This window comes from Lynx canadensis, chromosome C2, assembly GCF_007474595.2.
Source record: "Lynx canadensis isolate LIC74 chromosome C2, mLynCan4.pri.v2, whole genome shotgun sequence".
NCBI classification, from domain to species: Eukaryota; Metazoa; Chordata; class Mammalia; order Carnivora; family Felidae; genus Lynx; species Lynx canadensis.
Window position 1 is genome coordinate 92,378,426 of NC_044311.2, and position 15,219 is coordinate 92,393,644.

The 15,219-nt window shown below is 37.7% G+C and overlaps 1 protein-coding gene across 2 annotated transcripts in view; it reads right to left on the reverse strand.

Annotated features, from left to right (window-relative positions):
* Window positions 1-978: 978 nt before the first annotated feature.
* GTF2E1 (general transcription factor IIE subunit 1) overlaps window positions 979-15,219 on the reverse strand; it is a 35,908-nt gene continuing 21,667 nt past the window's right edge. For both annotated transcript variants that reach the window (XM_030329790.2, XM_030329791.1), the window contains exons 3-5: window positions 13,734-13,935; window positions 7,732-7,970; window positions 979-2,697 (exon numbers count right to left, since the gene is read on the reverse strand). In XM_030329790.2, the coding sequence (XP_030185650.1) occupies window positions 2,270-2,697; window positions 7,732-7,970; window positions 13,734-13,935 (869 nt within the window). In that variant the 3' untranslated portion in view covers window positions 979-2,269. The remainder of the gene's footprint in view (window positions 2,698-7,731; window positions 7,971-13,733; window positions 13,936-15,219) is intronic.

Here is a 15,219-nt window from a genome sequence, read left to right on the forward strand (position 1 = left end):
TGCCTATCAATACATTCTCTTTAATGGCTACAGAACTTCATGAAAAAATGATTTAATTCCTGATCGATGCATATTTAATATATTTATGTATCTATATTTTATTTCAAACACTGCTGCACTAGATACTTATTCATACTTGTGTCTTCACTTGTGACATTCTTTTGTAACACAAATTACACACACACACACACACACACACACACACAAAGAAAGAACTAGGCCTTGAGTTATGCTTAAAGATACAGCATAGATACAGCAGAGGAGGAAATAAAGTCTGAAGACTGAGAAAGAATAGCCAATGAACTAAGGAGATCCAAGACAGCATAATGGCTAGGATGTGAAAATGTTTCAAGGAGAAAAGATGGATTACTGAGAAATAAAGGGCTGTTACACTGGACAAAGCCATTTCAGTGTAGTATAGGGCAAAACACAGACTGTAAGAAGGAGAGGAAAGAAATATGCAACTAGTCTATGATTCTTTAAGAGGCTGGCAGATAACAGGAAAGAAAAACTAGAACAGTAGCTCTCAAAAGTAGAACATGCAAGTTAGATTCAAGAAAAAATAGCAAGAAACAATCATTCATTGAAATAAAGAGCTGACAGTTCACTTACAACTATGTTTTAAAACATCTGATTAGGGGCACCTGGCTGGCTCAGTCGAAGAGTGTGTGACTCTTGATCTTGGGGTCTGCGAGTTCAAGCCCTATGTTGGGTATAGAAATTACTTAAATAAAAACAAGTAAGCAAGTAAATAAATAAATAAATAACCTGATTAATATTTTACTTAAATGAACTTATTCCTAGAACTATGAAAGTTTAAAAACAATGTTTAAAAGGATAAGAATAGGACCATATATACAAGATACATACATAAAAGTCATTCTTAAGGCAGCTTATTGCCAGAAAAAACTTAGACCACATACAACTGTATCTGTTATTTGAAAGAGAACTATTAAGAGAAAAAAGTCTGAAACACTGTTTTAATGGGAAGAGTATTCATTTTAATTATGCTCCAAGATGTTACAGAGCTAGAAATTAACAAATTTTGGTCGGTATAAAATAGATTTATTGTCAATATTCAATCATTAATACAACCCAAGTAAATGAAACATCACTTCATACAAGGCTCAGATACTCTAAAATCTATCTTCACACGTGTACTATAATATGATAAATACTTAAAAATTATAATGCAAGGAAAAATATTACAAAAAAAATACAATTGCTATAGACCCTTGCATGAATATTCTTTATTTTTAAAGTTCTGCCTTAGGGAATAATACCATGCTATACATCAGAACCAAAAGTAAGCTACATTCCTTGAGGTTACAATGTTCAACGATGCACCTAGATGTATTCTAAAACACCATGTCGGACAAGAATCAAAAGAGAGACAAAGAAGGTCTTCAATGATGTTAAGAAAGGAAAAAAAAGAGAGGAGTAATAATTTTTATATGCTGATTTCTGCTGGAATGGCCTCATTCAACAATTTATACCACTGTAGAAGATAGGAAAAAGAAGGGAACCAGTCTCAGCTTTCCATAAAGGATGTCCAAATCAGCACAAATTTAGGCAATTCTAAAAGGCACTGTTCCCAATGCTCTCCACTCTTCAACCCTGTACAGGAACTCGTCCTATATCCATGTTTTTTTTCCTAATTTCACAAGGGCTTACCAAGTATACATTCTGTTTTCTATCATCCAACAGCCAAACCAAAAGGCATGAAGCAAAACAACACACTATCAGTCAAGTCAGCTCGAAAGACACAAATTTTCATCGGAGTCTTATATATTGACTCCAATCCTCAACTGTGTGGCAATAAGAAGTTTTAAGATTTTTTTTTCTGTCACTCATCATTGATTCGCCTGTTGCCAAACTTCTTGGCAGCAATACCAGGAACTGTTGGGAATCCTTGGTGAGAACAAAACAGAGGTGATCAGTGAATTCATATAACCTATCATAGTGGGCTTCTACAGGCAGATAGGAAGACTGCCTGCATTCATTTCAGAAGGGGAGAAAAATGGGGCAAAGATTAGGTAAATTTGAAATACAGCAAGGTATTAATACTGTAGTAATAACAGGGAAGGAAATGCTTATAGCCAACCTACCTTTGGGGAAGCTTCTGGCATAAAAATCAAACTTTCTCTCCCATTATTCTTGAGCTCTTTACTTCAAGAAAGGCAGAACACCACTTAAACACTTTTCTTCAAAGGTGGGGAATTTCTTTTTGAAATTAGCATTGGAGAAAGGAAGAAAAGATAGGGAAAGCTCACTCAAAGAGGTCCTCAAACATGCGCTGTCCCATTGCTATGTATGCTTCCTTCTCCTCTGGTGTCATCTGGGCCACTAGCTCTGGCCGCTGGCTCACTTCACTGTAGGAGAATGGTCGGCCAGCCACCATAACAACGGGGTCATCTGCTACTTCCTCAAACTCATCGTCCTCCTCGTCGTCCTCGTCCCGATGATGTACTGCCACAGCTGCTGGTCGAGGTGGGGAGTCATCGTCTGACTCACTGGTCTCACTCTCCGAGTCACTGCCATTGGCAGCAGTGACAGGAGCAGCCGCCCCCACTGAGCCTGCTGTGGCAGAGGGGGTCTTCTTCTCATGAATGAGCAGTGCCCGCATGACCTCCTCGTTATCATCTGGCCCTGCACGGCCCTCCTCACGCTCCTGAAACGCATCTATATCTATGCCACCTGGAAGGAAAAACCCAGAAAATCAATATCCTTAAATATACAAGGCATTCCTTTATAACTAATAAAATATGTAATATTTTAATATTTAAATACATTATTATAAAGTAACACATACTTCACTGGTTCCAGTTTTTGAACAACTGTCCATAAGAGATTCAAAATGTTTCTCACAAACTGGAATTTAAGTAGCATGGTTTAAGTGCATGGGTTCTAAGAGTAACACAGTCTGGATTCAAATCCTCATTCTTTTACATGCAAGCTACACTGCTTTGGGCAAGTTTTTAGTCTCTGAACTTTGGTACCTTTTCCTGTAAAATGGAGTGATAAAAACATCTATCTTACAGGGCTTTGGATAAGAACAAATGTAATTATGTCTGTGAAGGAACAAGCACAGTAGCTGGCAAAATAGGAAATCACAAACGTGGCTTCTCATCTTGCTTAGAAAGTAAAAGCCAAAAGCTTTACAATGGTCTTTAAAGTCCTACGTTATCTGGAACCCCTCCTGCTCACTTACTTACCTTTTCTCTTTCCCTTTGCTCATTCTACTCCTGCCATAGTAGCCCCCATGGTATTCCCTGCACATACCACACTCACTCCTACCTTAGGGCCTTTGTACTGCCTGTTTCCTCTACCTGGGATATTTTTCCTCTATGTATCTACATAGCTGAATCTTTCATATCTTTTATGTTTTCATTCAAATGTTGCCTTCTTTTAATTCACCCCATCCTATACTCCCAATGCTTTCTTCTTTTCCCCATAGCACTTATTTTCCAACATACTAATTTATGTCTATTGTCTTTGTCACCTCCTTTCCCAGGATGTAGGTTCTCCACAAGCAGATATTTACTTTTTTTATTCAATGATATATTCCATGCACCCAGAATACGGCCTATCACTTCTTAGGCACTGAATTAATATTTGATGAATTGGTGAATAAATGCAGCTTTATTTTTCTGAAACAAACTAAGGGTACTTTGAACTCTTTATAAAAAGGAATCTAGTCTTAGGAACAAAGCTCCTCTCACCACATACCTATCACTTTGTGTACACATCATGAAAAATTACACATAAAAAAATTAAAGAAAAACATTTGTATTCTGTATTCTGAATACCAAATATACTACCATTTAAAAAATATAAAAGAATTAGGGACACCTAGGTGGCTCAGTTGGTTGGGTGTCCAACTCTTGATTTTGGCTAAGGTTGTGATCTCATGGTTCATGGGATTGAGCCCCACATTGCAGAGCCCACTTGGGAATTTATCTCTCTCTCTGCCCCTTCCCCTGTTTGTGGGTGCACTCTCTCTCTCAAAATAAATAAATAAACATTAAAAAAATTGGGGCGCCTGGGTGGCTCAATTGGTTAAGCGTCCGATTTCAGCTCTGGTCGTGATCTCACGGTTCACGGGTTCGAGCCCCACATAAGGCTCTGTGCTAACAGCTCAGAGACTAGAGCCTGCTTCAGATTCTGTGTCTCCCTCTCTCTGCCCTTCCCCTGCTCACACTCTGTCTCTCTCTCTCTCAAAAATAAAATAAACATCAAAAAAGTTTTTTTAAATAATAAAACATAAAAGGATTAAAAATATTCTTTGGAACCTAACTCTCTGATTCAAATCTTGACTCTAACAGTTATTAGCTGTATGATTTTGGCCAAGTTACTTCATCTCTCTCTGCTTCAATTTTCTCAAGTATAGAGAGGGAAAAAATAATAGTATATCGTCACTGGATAATTTTTGGGATTAAGTGAATATCTTAATATCTGTGAAGCCATTAGAATAAACTTGGCACTTGGATTAGTGTTATCTATCATCATCATCAACAACAAAAAGCCCAGAAATGGGGCACCTGGGTGGCTCAGTCAGTTAAGTGTCTGACTTGGCCTCAGGTTATGATCTCATATTCACGAGTTTGAGCCCCTCATTGGGCTCCACACTGACAATGTGGAGCCTGCTTGGGATTCTCTGTCTCCCTTTCTGCCCCTCCCCCAACTGTGTATACACGTATGCTCTCTCTCTGTCAAAGCAAATAAATAAACTTAAAAAAAAAAAAGCCCAGAAATGACCAACTCCGGCCATGAATGAAGTGAAAGCATCTTCTCATTAACACACTAGGATGGATTAGTGTAACCCTGGACAATTTAGAAAGTGTAGAACTCCTGAGAGAAGAGAATAGGCAACTAAGAGACAGAAAGGGAAACAGGAACTGAGAAGTTAAAAGTTCAAGTTAGAGAAAGTTCAAGAAAAGTTCAAGAAGTTCCAAGTTAGAGAAAATAGGCTTCTGGTATCATGGATGTAAAAATGAGAATTAAAGTCAAACTTCACTACTTTAAAACACTGCTGAAGGCTGAGGCTCCCCCCCGCCCACAGAGTCCTTACTGCCAATGCAGTATTTCGATAGGAAAAAAAAGACAAGGAATTGTCTCTAAAGCAATCATTGCTTTGATAAGAATTTTCCAATAAGCTTAATATTATTACCAACATAGGATTTTGATTAATGTTTAAAGTAAATATAAAATTAGGGGCAAAGCAATTTAGTTTCATAAACTAAATAGTCACATCTAAAAGATTTATGACAAGGGTCTTGAGAGGTTTGGGGGAAAAAAGGAACCATTCTGTTACAGATGAAGACAGAAAGAAAATAAGGATAAATGAGCAAATTTCTGGATGGTAAAGTAGAAACACTAGTTCCAAGCACAGTCTTATTTAATAGAGTTATAAATTACAAAGAAGATGTATATAACAGGAAATTGTCAAGTTCACTGATGATGCTAAGCAATTCTGGATGCTTAAAGGCCAAACTAGTGGCAAAAAAAAACACACATAAGAGGAGCTGAAAGTTGTATAAATGGCAGAAAACTGGCGGATTTCTTTCTATACTGGCAAGTGTAAAAAATCTGCCCACAAAAAAATAATCTAAAAGATACTGAAAGACCTGGTCCAAGCTATCTGATACAGGGCAAGGGAGGGTCTTTAAAAATCCCTGCGCATGTTTCTGAAGTCGTTGGTCTTAATATGCTTCTAGACACAGAGCAACAAGCATCAGGTAAAAATCAGGATACTGGAAGTAAAACTCAAATCATTAATGATGAATCTATGCATGGACAACATATTTTGTTCTGGTCGCTGGATATTAAGTATATTATGGTTGGAAAAGGCCCAGAAAAAGACAATTAAAATAAAACAAAAAATGTAGATGAAGGTGGAATGGGGTAAGAGGACTATTTATAAGGAAAGCAGCTTTCAGTATACTAATGAGCACCTGATAGAATCTATAAAATTCTGAAAGATATTAAAATGACTTGAAGTCCGAGGAAAATTAAGTGTTGGACAAGGGGCGCCTGGGTGGCTCAGTCAGTTAAGTATCCAACTTCAGCTCTGGTCATGAGCTCACAGTTCATGAGTTTAAGTCCCCCATAGGGCTCTGTGCTGACAGCTAAGAGTCTGAAGCCTGCTTCAGATTCTGTGTCTCCCTCTCTCTCTGCCCATCCCCTGCTCACACTTGGTCTCTCTCTCTCTCTCTCTCTCTCTCTCTCTAAGATAAAATAAACACTTTAAAAAAGTGTTGGACAAAGAAGACTCACTTCACACTCACTAGACAGAGCCTATTCTGTCATAAAACTTAAAGAAGACAAATTTAGACATCTTAGTATCCTATTTTATATAGGAAAAAATATTGACAAGTCTGAATTGGGTAAACTATGACTTTTTAAAGGCCTTTATGATTCAAATTCTATCATTCTAGGAACTGAACACATCGAATGTTAAGCTTGTGAGACTTATTTTATTCAATTTTGTTTCTAAGTTCAAAGAAAAGGTTTGGTAGCTTTAAGAACAGGCAGGAGGCCAAGTTGGAGAAAACGAGACTCCTCAGTAGTTCACAGCCTCACTCCTATATAATCTAAAACAATTTGAATCAAAATAACTAAACACCAGAGCCAAGCTAATCAGCAGGAAGGAGCTAGAGAGTGCCCTATCGTTCCCAAGGAAAACTTTTTTTCCAACTAGAACTCAAACACCAAAGAGAATCACAGTAGAGGTATTACCTGATTTTACGATCACCACCCAACTCCACACTACTTTTTTAATTATTTGCATACACAGTATGCTATAATTAGTAAAGAAATGCAAATCATAAAGGGAAAAGAGGTTAGAGAAATACCAAAACACAAGAGGTTTTCAGTTACTGATAATTCTTTACCATTACAGAACAATACTCAGATGATATGTTAGAAATGATGCATAACCTGGGAATAGAATCACATAGATTCTAATGCTGATGAAACATAACCAGAGGTACAGACTCCTTTTCATCTCTGCTTCCCAGTTTCTGAGTAATCTTTGTCCAGTCTGAGTCTTGTATTTTCTATATACTCCCAAACATCACCACCCAAAGTCTTTGAATCCTTAAAGTTTTAAAAAGTAAAATGCCGTAATTTTCAAACTGCTGGTTATTATGTAATTTTCAACCCTTTACGGATCACTGAGATTTCTAAAATCTAATATGGAGTTCTGTCAATCTTCTTGGATGGTAAGAATCCATAATCCTTTACTCAGGTAGCTTCTTTTTATATATTTCAGGTAGCACAAACATTTATATATTTCAGGTAGCACAAACTCCTTAGTGTTCATGAGGAGACAACATATAAGAGTCTGGACTAGTGTATAGTTTTGGCTCCGAATTCAGAGAAATAAAAATGCAGAAGTTAGGGCAACAAGAGAATAAAGAAGAGGTGAATTTGTCCACTTTGAACATAATAGCACTTTTCCACAAAATTAAGACAATGAAATGGTAATTTCTTAAATCTGAAAATGGAGATTTAAAAAGGGTCTACTTATCATTTCAACTAAGTTGAAGGGTAATACAAATATATATTTGTTGGTTTTAATGCTTATTGCTGAATTTCTTACTTCCTGCTATAATGCACGTTTTATAAAACAAACATAACGAATTACCAATAAAACTAAGAACTGCCCACTAAGTCAAGTTCATTTTCTACTGAACCCAAGATATTCATTTTACTGACTTCTACTCTTACCTTCCTTCATCTCTTCAGAATTATATGCTCCTTGGACAGTGCTCTCTCTCAACCAAATGGGTCTCTCTTTGGCAGATTTCCCCTCTAGTGAGGCTCGATGATCTTCTTGGTCATCCATGTTAATGACAACATTCTGAGTGTATAAGTCCTCATAGGAGGGACCTTTGGTGGCCCATGCTTCCCGGTGGTGCCCACCTGCCAGGCCAGCAGCTCCAGCAGTGGTTGCTGCACGGTCCTTGCTATAAAAAAGATTAGAAGAGGGCAGAAAGAAGAAAAAGTAAAGTTTTGGTGTTGGAAAACAAGTGCAGTTGTGGGGGGAGGTGGGGTGGTTACTGAAGAATTACAAATAAATGCTATCTAGCAATCATGCACACATGCTTAAACAATTCTGAGAAAACTCTTATAACTCAGTGTATCATATCTGTATTTAACTTCCTCAAACACTAGATCATCTGATATATATACAAATTAATAAGGTTTCATAATTTAAGATATCTCAGTAAATCTACTTAAGGAGAAGAGACAATAATAAAGGTGACATAATCCACTTAAAGACACTAGTCTGGCAAAAATCCCTGTTATACCTTTCATGAGTACTTTGTTTAAAAACAACAAAAAAAAAAAAAACCCAAACAAACAAAACATGTTACATTTTTAAAACACTCTCTCACCTGAACCAAGAATGATTCAAAGTGGTTCTGTGTGTTTTTCCTCTGTGTGTGCCGAGAAGCTAGCAAAGTATTCTACAAAACCAGCCTCAACTTAGAATTAATGTTCCCCTCTTGCTATTCACCAAATAAGGCATATCATTATGCACAATTAACTTCTTTTCTACTGAGTTGTATCTTTCCATTTCTGTACCTATGCTGACTCTTGTATCCATCCCCAACCATTATTTCTACCCTGCAGTAACCATGATCTATTTCTCAGTCTATTTTGTTTTGCTTTTTACCTCTGCCACCCATGATCTTCTTAGCCTGTTCCAGGCCTGATCATTCCTTATCTTTCTCTAGTCACTTATGTTATCTCCTATTAGTTAAGTTTTCAGTCTTTCTGCTATTCCCTGTTTTATCTGCTTGTTTCACTTTCAGTCCATTCCACATTCTTTTGAATGTACTTGATTGTGTGTCTAGGCTTATGCCTGGTCTTTCTCTGCCTGCTACTGATACTTTTTTTGCATCAGCTTCTATGCATAGAACTCCCTCCATCTCTGTTTAGAAAGCTATGTTTTATCCCTATGAACTATCTTCATGTTTCATGAACTACCTGCTTATTTAGTGCCTGCTCTGTATCTTTTCTGACACCTTTTGTTGTATTCCCTCAAGTATCTATTGACTGATTCTTGTAGCCCATTTTTCCTTTACTTCTCTTCCATTTTCCTCTGAATCTCTTCCATGGATCCTAGACTGTGTGGAGCCCTGTCTCATCTCAGCCTAATGAACACTTCTTCATTGGCTTTATGTCCTGTATTTCTCTCTCTCAGAAATCATTCACTACTTTCCCTTCTCTTTGGTCCTACATCATTTCTGCTTACTACATTGCTCTTCTTCCTGGGCCCGCTAACATCTACTTGAGTTTTTTGTTTGTTTTGTTTTGTTTTGACTACATGCTTATGCGAGATTTCTGTGATGTAGATCTCCATCCATGTATCTGCTTGGCCCATTACATCTCAACCTAGGAACACTGTGTCTAATCACCCTCTGGAGGTAATCATGGGCTTATTCTATCCCTCCTGTTCTCCCTCTGGATATTTACAAGCTCACTGCCACTTTTGCTATCAAAAAAATGTGCTCTTTCCAGTTGTCCAAACCATTCTGATCCGTGCCTCTGGCTGTGCCATTCTGTCTCACAGACTTTGTCCCAGTTATCTGCTCTCCCACTCTGACTCTGGGCCTACTAGGCATCTCTCTGTACCCAATCTGTCTATTTGCACCTTGTAGTTTAAAAGTCTTGTTACGGTTGCAATTAACTGGTTTCTTCCTACCTTTTCTTTCTTACTGCATTCATCTAATGTTACTTTTTGCACTCTTTACTATGTATGTCTCAATTTAATCCATATCTGTTCCTAGTCACTCTCATAGCTATCTCCTTCCTAGTTCCATGTTGTCTTCTAAAAGGCTATGTCACTGCCTTCGCTATAATCTGACTCTGCTTGCTCTGGTATATAAGTTGCTTTTTGAATTTTGGTCTCCCTTGTGCATATACTTTCCTTTCTCATCTCTTCTCTCTTCTCTGAATACAATGATCTTCATTTATATGTTTCTGTGCTCCCTCTATATTCTGACCCTCTCCTTTCTCACTTAGTTTCCTGGACTCCTTTTAATGTCTCTTCTGTCCTTAGCCAAAATCCTTATCTTGCTGTACTGAGCCGGTCTGTCCCAAACGTGCCTCCCTGAGCTAGCCTTATGCCTTTTCTGTCTCCACGCACTCAATTTTTCTCTAGCTCTGGTCTGGCCAACTATATGCCTGCCCTTATCTGTCTCCTTCATCCAGACTCTTAGATGACTTACTCTTTCTGAAGCTATTGTTTCTTGCTATAAAATCTAGAATACATAGTATTCATCTATGCTCTATCTTTAGCATTAAGTCTGAAACCTATCTTCTGAAGGTCAACAAGTATTCAGTACTTGAGTAGAGAAGAACAAGAAGAGTGAAGGAAAAGAAGAGGACATTTAAAACAAATATTAGCAGGAGATTACTTTTAAAAAGTCTTTGCTTTCAGTACTTCATTGTAGAAACTAAATATTGGTTTTACTCCAGTTTGAAGCAGGAAGTATTTGACCACAAGTTAAACCAATTTTTAAATTTGGAAAAAATTTTTTAAAAGGTATTTTTAACCAGAGAGAATTGACTGTACAGATTTTTATCTCTACCTTCACCACAGTTACAGACAAATCTAAATTATCAGCAAATGTGACACTAAAGAAAACCCAGATGAGACAGGTAGGTTCACCTCTTCTGCATATTTAAATTTCGTCTATGGAAAAAATGTACACATTCTACTTAAAGATGACAAAAGTGACAATTCAGTTTTGAATCTTTTTACATTATCTAAGAAATTTTAGAACTTTCAAGACATATAACTCACTCAGGTGAGGGAGGACTATTATTTCAAACTAAAATTTTAAAGATCTTCAAGGTGACTGTTAGGTAACATGACAAAAAAAAAAAAGAGATTACTGAAAAGAATTCCACTTAAGAAAGACAGAAAGACTTTAAATATCACCAATGGGTTGACTTGCTAAAGGGCTATAACCGTCCATCAGCTCTTAGGTTAAGTCTACCCACAGCCCTTCACAGGGGCCTTCGGTTTTCTAACCTGGGGATAAGCTAGAATTTAGTTGGTTACAGATCAGTAACCAAACTGTCTTTTTTTTTTTTAATCAATGAATTACTATCATCTCTGAGCGCTCATGCCACTCTACTGATGTTTCTTTTCTTATGCCTAAGGCAAAACAGCTATTACAGAACCGTTATCCTCCAAAACAGATCCTACAGTACAGAAATGCTAAATCCATACCCCTTTCAAGATGTCATATCCAGGCAGTGGAGTTTGTCAAATGCGTGGTGAGGCCATCTCCACCAGGGTAACACCTTTTAACCTAGTTCCAATGGTCCTTCTCCTGACCACATGGAAACAACTGGACTTAGTTCTGGCTGGCAGTTCCAGATATCCCATTCTATCTCTCTTGCCTGCCCCCATTTCTGCCTTTCTTCTCTAGTGACCAACCTGTTGGAGAGCCTTTCCTGATCATTTATTTCCTTTATTTCCTGATCCTTCTTCATCCCTGAAGTAACCATCATTCCTAAGGAGAAACCAGGTGACTAGATACAGAGCTGCTGTTGGGCCTCTAGCATCACTGTACCACTAAGATTTGTCTCTGGTATGGAGTGAGGGATATCTAAATAAATGTCCTGGAATGGAGGTGAATTGCAGTAGGAGGGGAATATTAGAGGCATGATGTCAGTGGTGGTGGTGAAAGAATGCTATCGTAGTGGGAAAGCATCTTCATAAACAGGAAAATAACTGTACTCAGAGGAGGAAGCACAAGAATAATCTGCAGATAGAATTACATTGTGTAGAAAACAATTAGAGAATGTTGAGGTATATTTCAACATGAAATAACCCACAGGCTTAGAAAATTACGCTTTTGCAAAATCAATTTGCCTCATAGGCTTCTGCATCAGAGTTACAGTATTACAGAAGTCAACAGAAAAAGATATACAAAATAAATACTTGATAAGAGACCAAAGGCCAGTAACAAAAATTTAAGGCTATCTGTGATGTGGATGATACTAGTTGCCTACCAATTGTGGTTTCTCTCTTTGCTTATTGGTCTTATTCAAATACAGATGGCCGTTTGCTCCAAAGGACTCAGGGGCCTTCCCCAGCCCTAGGAGGTAAACCTTAACTAGTCTAAATACCAATCATGTGATCTCACTACCTTTGCCAGATTCTGGTTTAGAAATATACATATAAATAATTCTGGCTAGTGAGATGTTAGGATAGAGTAGGATGAAGGTTGTCCTCTGGGAAAGCCTTCTTCAATCTTAAATTAGGACACCAGGAAGAAACAGTCTCTCTTTCTACATTTGGACATTTTCTTCTACATGTGATACCTATAAAGACACAGCCATCTTAGGCTAGCTCCCCTCATGGTTCCATGAGGACAACCAATAGGCCGAGTACAGCAGAGTATAAACATAGATCCTTGAGGATATAACCGAGCTGTGAAATTAATTGAACTGTACTACCTCAGCACTTCTGGTCACACTAGACAGATTTTTCTTACTGAATGTTCAAGCTACTTTTTGTTTGGTTTTCCATAATCACAGGTAAAGGCATCCTAACTGATCCATGATGCCAGACTAGAAAATTAGTAACAACATATAAATACAAAAGTTTCTATACAATTGGATTGTTTTTTAACTATCCAAAAGAAACTCAATTTGCTCAGGACTCCAGAACTGGCTTTTCTATAATATTAGCACCAGAGCATATAAAATACTGAGAGCACTCCTGAACAGCATACAGTTATAATTGCTACGCAAGGGTATAAACTCTAAGCCCTTAGGTGGACACTAGAAAGAAGAAAGAAATGCGGTAGAGTAGGAAAACACCCCCTAACTCCAATTCACATTTATGATTTTCTTATAAGAATATAAACCACTTTCTGCAGTATGCCAAAACTAAGGTTGCTTCTGTAATTCAAACATTAAGGTATACTAATAAAAACAGGGAGCCACAGTAAAAAGTATTAACACATTAAAAAGAAGGTATTATCTCATATGTCACACCTACTATACTTTACTTTCAAAGAAGTTGCATTGAAAACTAAGGAAGGCAAGAAATGTAAGGTTAAAATGCTTCAAAGAAAAAAAAAAGCTGGGGCACCTGGGTGGCTCAGTCGGTTAAGCATCCGACTTCAGCTTAGGTCATGATCTCATGGTTAGTGGGTTCGAGCCCCACATTGGGCTCTGTGCTGATAGCTCAGAGCCTGGAGCCTGCTTCAGATTCTGTGTCTCCCTCTCTCTCTGCCCCTCCCCTTCTCGTGCTCTGTGTGTCTCTCTCTCTCAAAAATAAATAAATATTTTAAAAAGTTTAAAAAAAAAAAGAAAAAACAAATGCTGTATTCTTTAAAGAACTTCATCCTTCAGAACTTGGCTAGGAAAATTCAAATATCCCCAAGAGGCACCACCAATTTAGGATTAGCTAACAACTGGCTGAGTTGCAGCAGGTCAAAGCCGAGTGAACAGTTGAAGTCAAACTTGACTATTTAAAGATTTTGCCTAAGGCCCACACTGCTCTGCATTCAGTACAAACAACTTTCATCACGGGCACAATAAGACAAATGTGGTAGAGCTGAGAATCTATGTAACATGCGTCTTTAGTCTCCTGGGTAGATTACTTACTCACCTCTGCTCCCCAAAGTACAGGTGGTTAAAACAAGGGCAAACTTAAAAGTGTTCTTCATAAGAGCACAGGGCCTACATTCACTCACCTTTGTTTTAAGGCTGGTATTTCTGTGGGTTCTGGCTCAAGTATTTCATAGGCTAAGTTCACATCCTCTGTTTCCCGAAGCAAAGCATAAATGGGCTCAATTTGTTCATTAAATCTTGCCAAAAGTGTGCGTGCATCTTTTTTGGGCATTGCTGATTCATCTTCTTCTACCTCTGTATGGCAAAAAGTACAGCGGAAAGTTCCTACAGAGAAAACAAAAGTCTCAGGTCAGGCAAGATAAATTCTCAAGACTAGCCTTTAGCAAACAGTTTATGTCTCCATCCCCCTCTAGCATGTTATTATTAAAACCTTCAAATACAGAGAAGTTGAAAGAATTTTATAGTGAACATCCCTGTGCCCACCAACGAGATTCTACAATCAACATTTATCATGTATCTTTCCATCTATCATTTTTTAAATCCATTTTAAAGTAATTTCACCTTTAAATGCAGCACAGCAAAGTTTTTAATCATATTTGTAACATGTTTACACTTATTTTAACTTAAAACCAAAATCTTTACAACTGACCACTGAAACCTGCACCCTTCTCCAACAGCCTTCCTTTTGCACATTACAAACTGGGGCCTGCATTATGAGGAAAGCCAGGTAAATATCTAAAGCCAAGTCTCTAGGCATCCTGTACATTGTCAGAGGCTATTTCTTCAAACTTATTAACCATTTGTATCTAACAAATTTAACCTATCCCTTTCCAAATTAAAGTTCAAGAAGTCTTCATTTTTCTTATTTCTATATCCCTCACATTGAACTTGTAACTAAATTAGTAGTAATTCCTTAGAATTCCTTAGAACATCTCAGATTTTTCATTTCTGCTGTCATTTCACTAATCTAGGCCCCCACGACTCAGCCTGAAATAGCTGCCTTGATCTGGTCTTTGGCCCCCCCCACCCCCACCCCCACGTTCTTGGCCCTCCAACTCCAAGAACTTTTGTCCTATGCCACCACTTTTGTCCTCTCATCCCCCTGCTCTTCTTAAAGTCTATCCAGTGTCTGAATTTCTAAAGTCCACAGCATCCAATCTAAATTTCTCATCCTAATACTCAAACCCTGTATAATTTGACCCCAAAACATCAAAACCCAACCACAGTCCTTGACCTGCCAAGTAAATTCAAACACTTGAGAGATGATATCCTAGACATTAATATTTATTTTATTTGTATAGTGCTTTCTGTATATAAAATGCTTCCATGTACACTTTTTGATCTTATACTAATTCTCTAAAGTGATATCAGAACTGAGGCTCTGAGGAGTTTTGTGACTGGTCTGAAGTCACACAGCCAATAAAAGTAGTTACAGCAGCTGTTGTATATACCTTGTACTTACTAAATTATTGCCAACACTGTAAGGCTAGTGTAATTATTGACCATTTAAATCTAAAATTCAGAGATTCTAAGGTGTTAAGTAACTCGCTCAAGATCAGACAACTACTAATTGTGTGTAGGGGGCAGGATTCAAACCCAAACTATTAT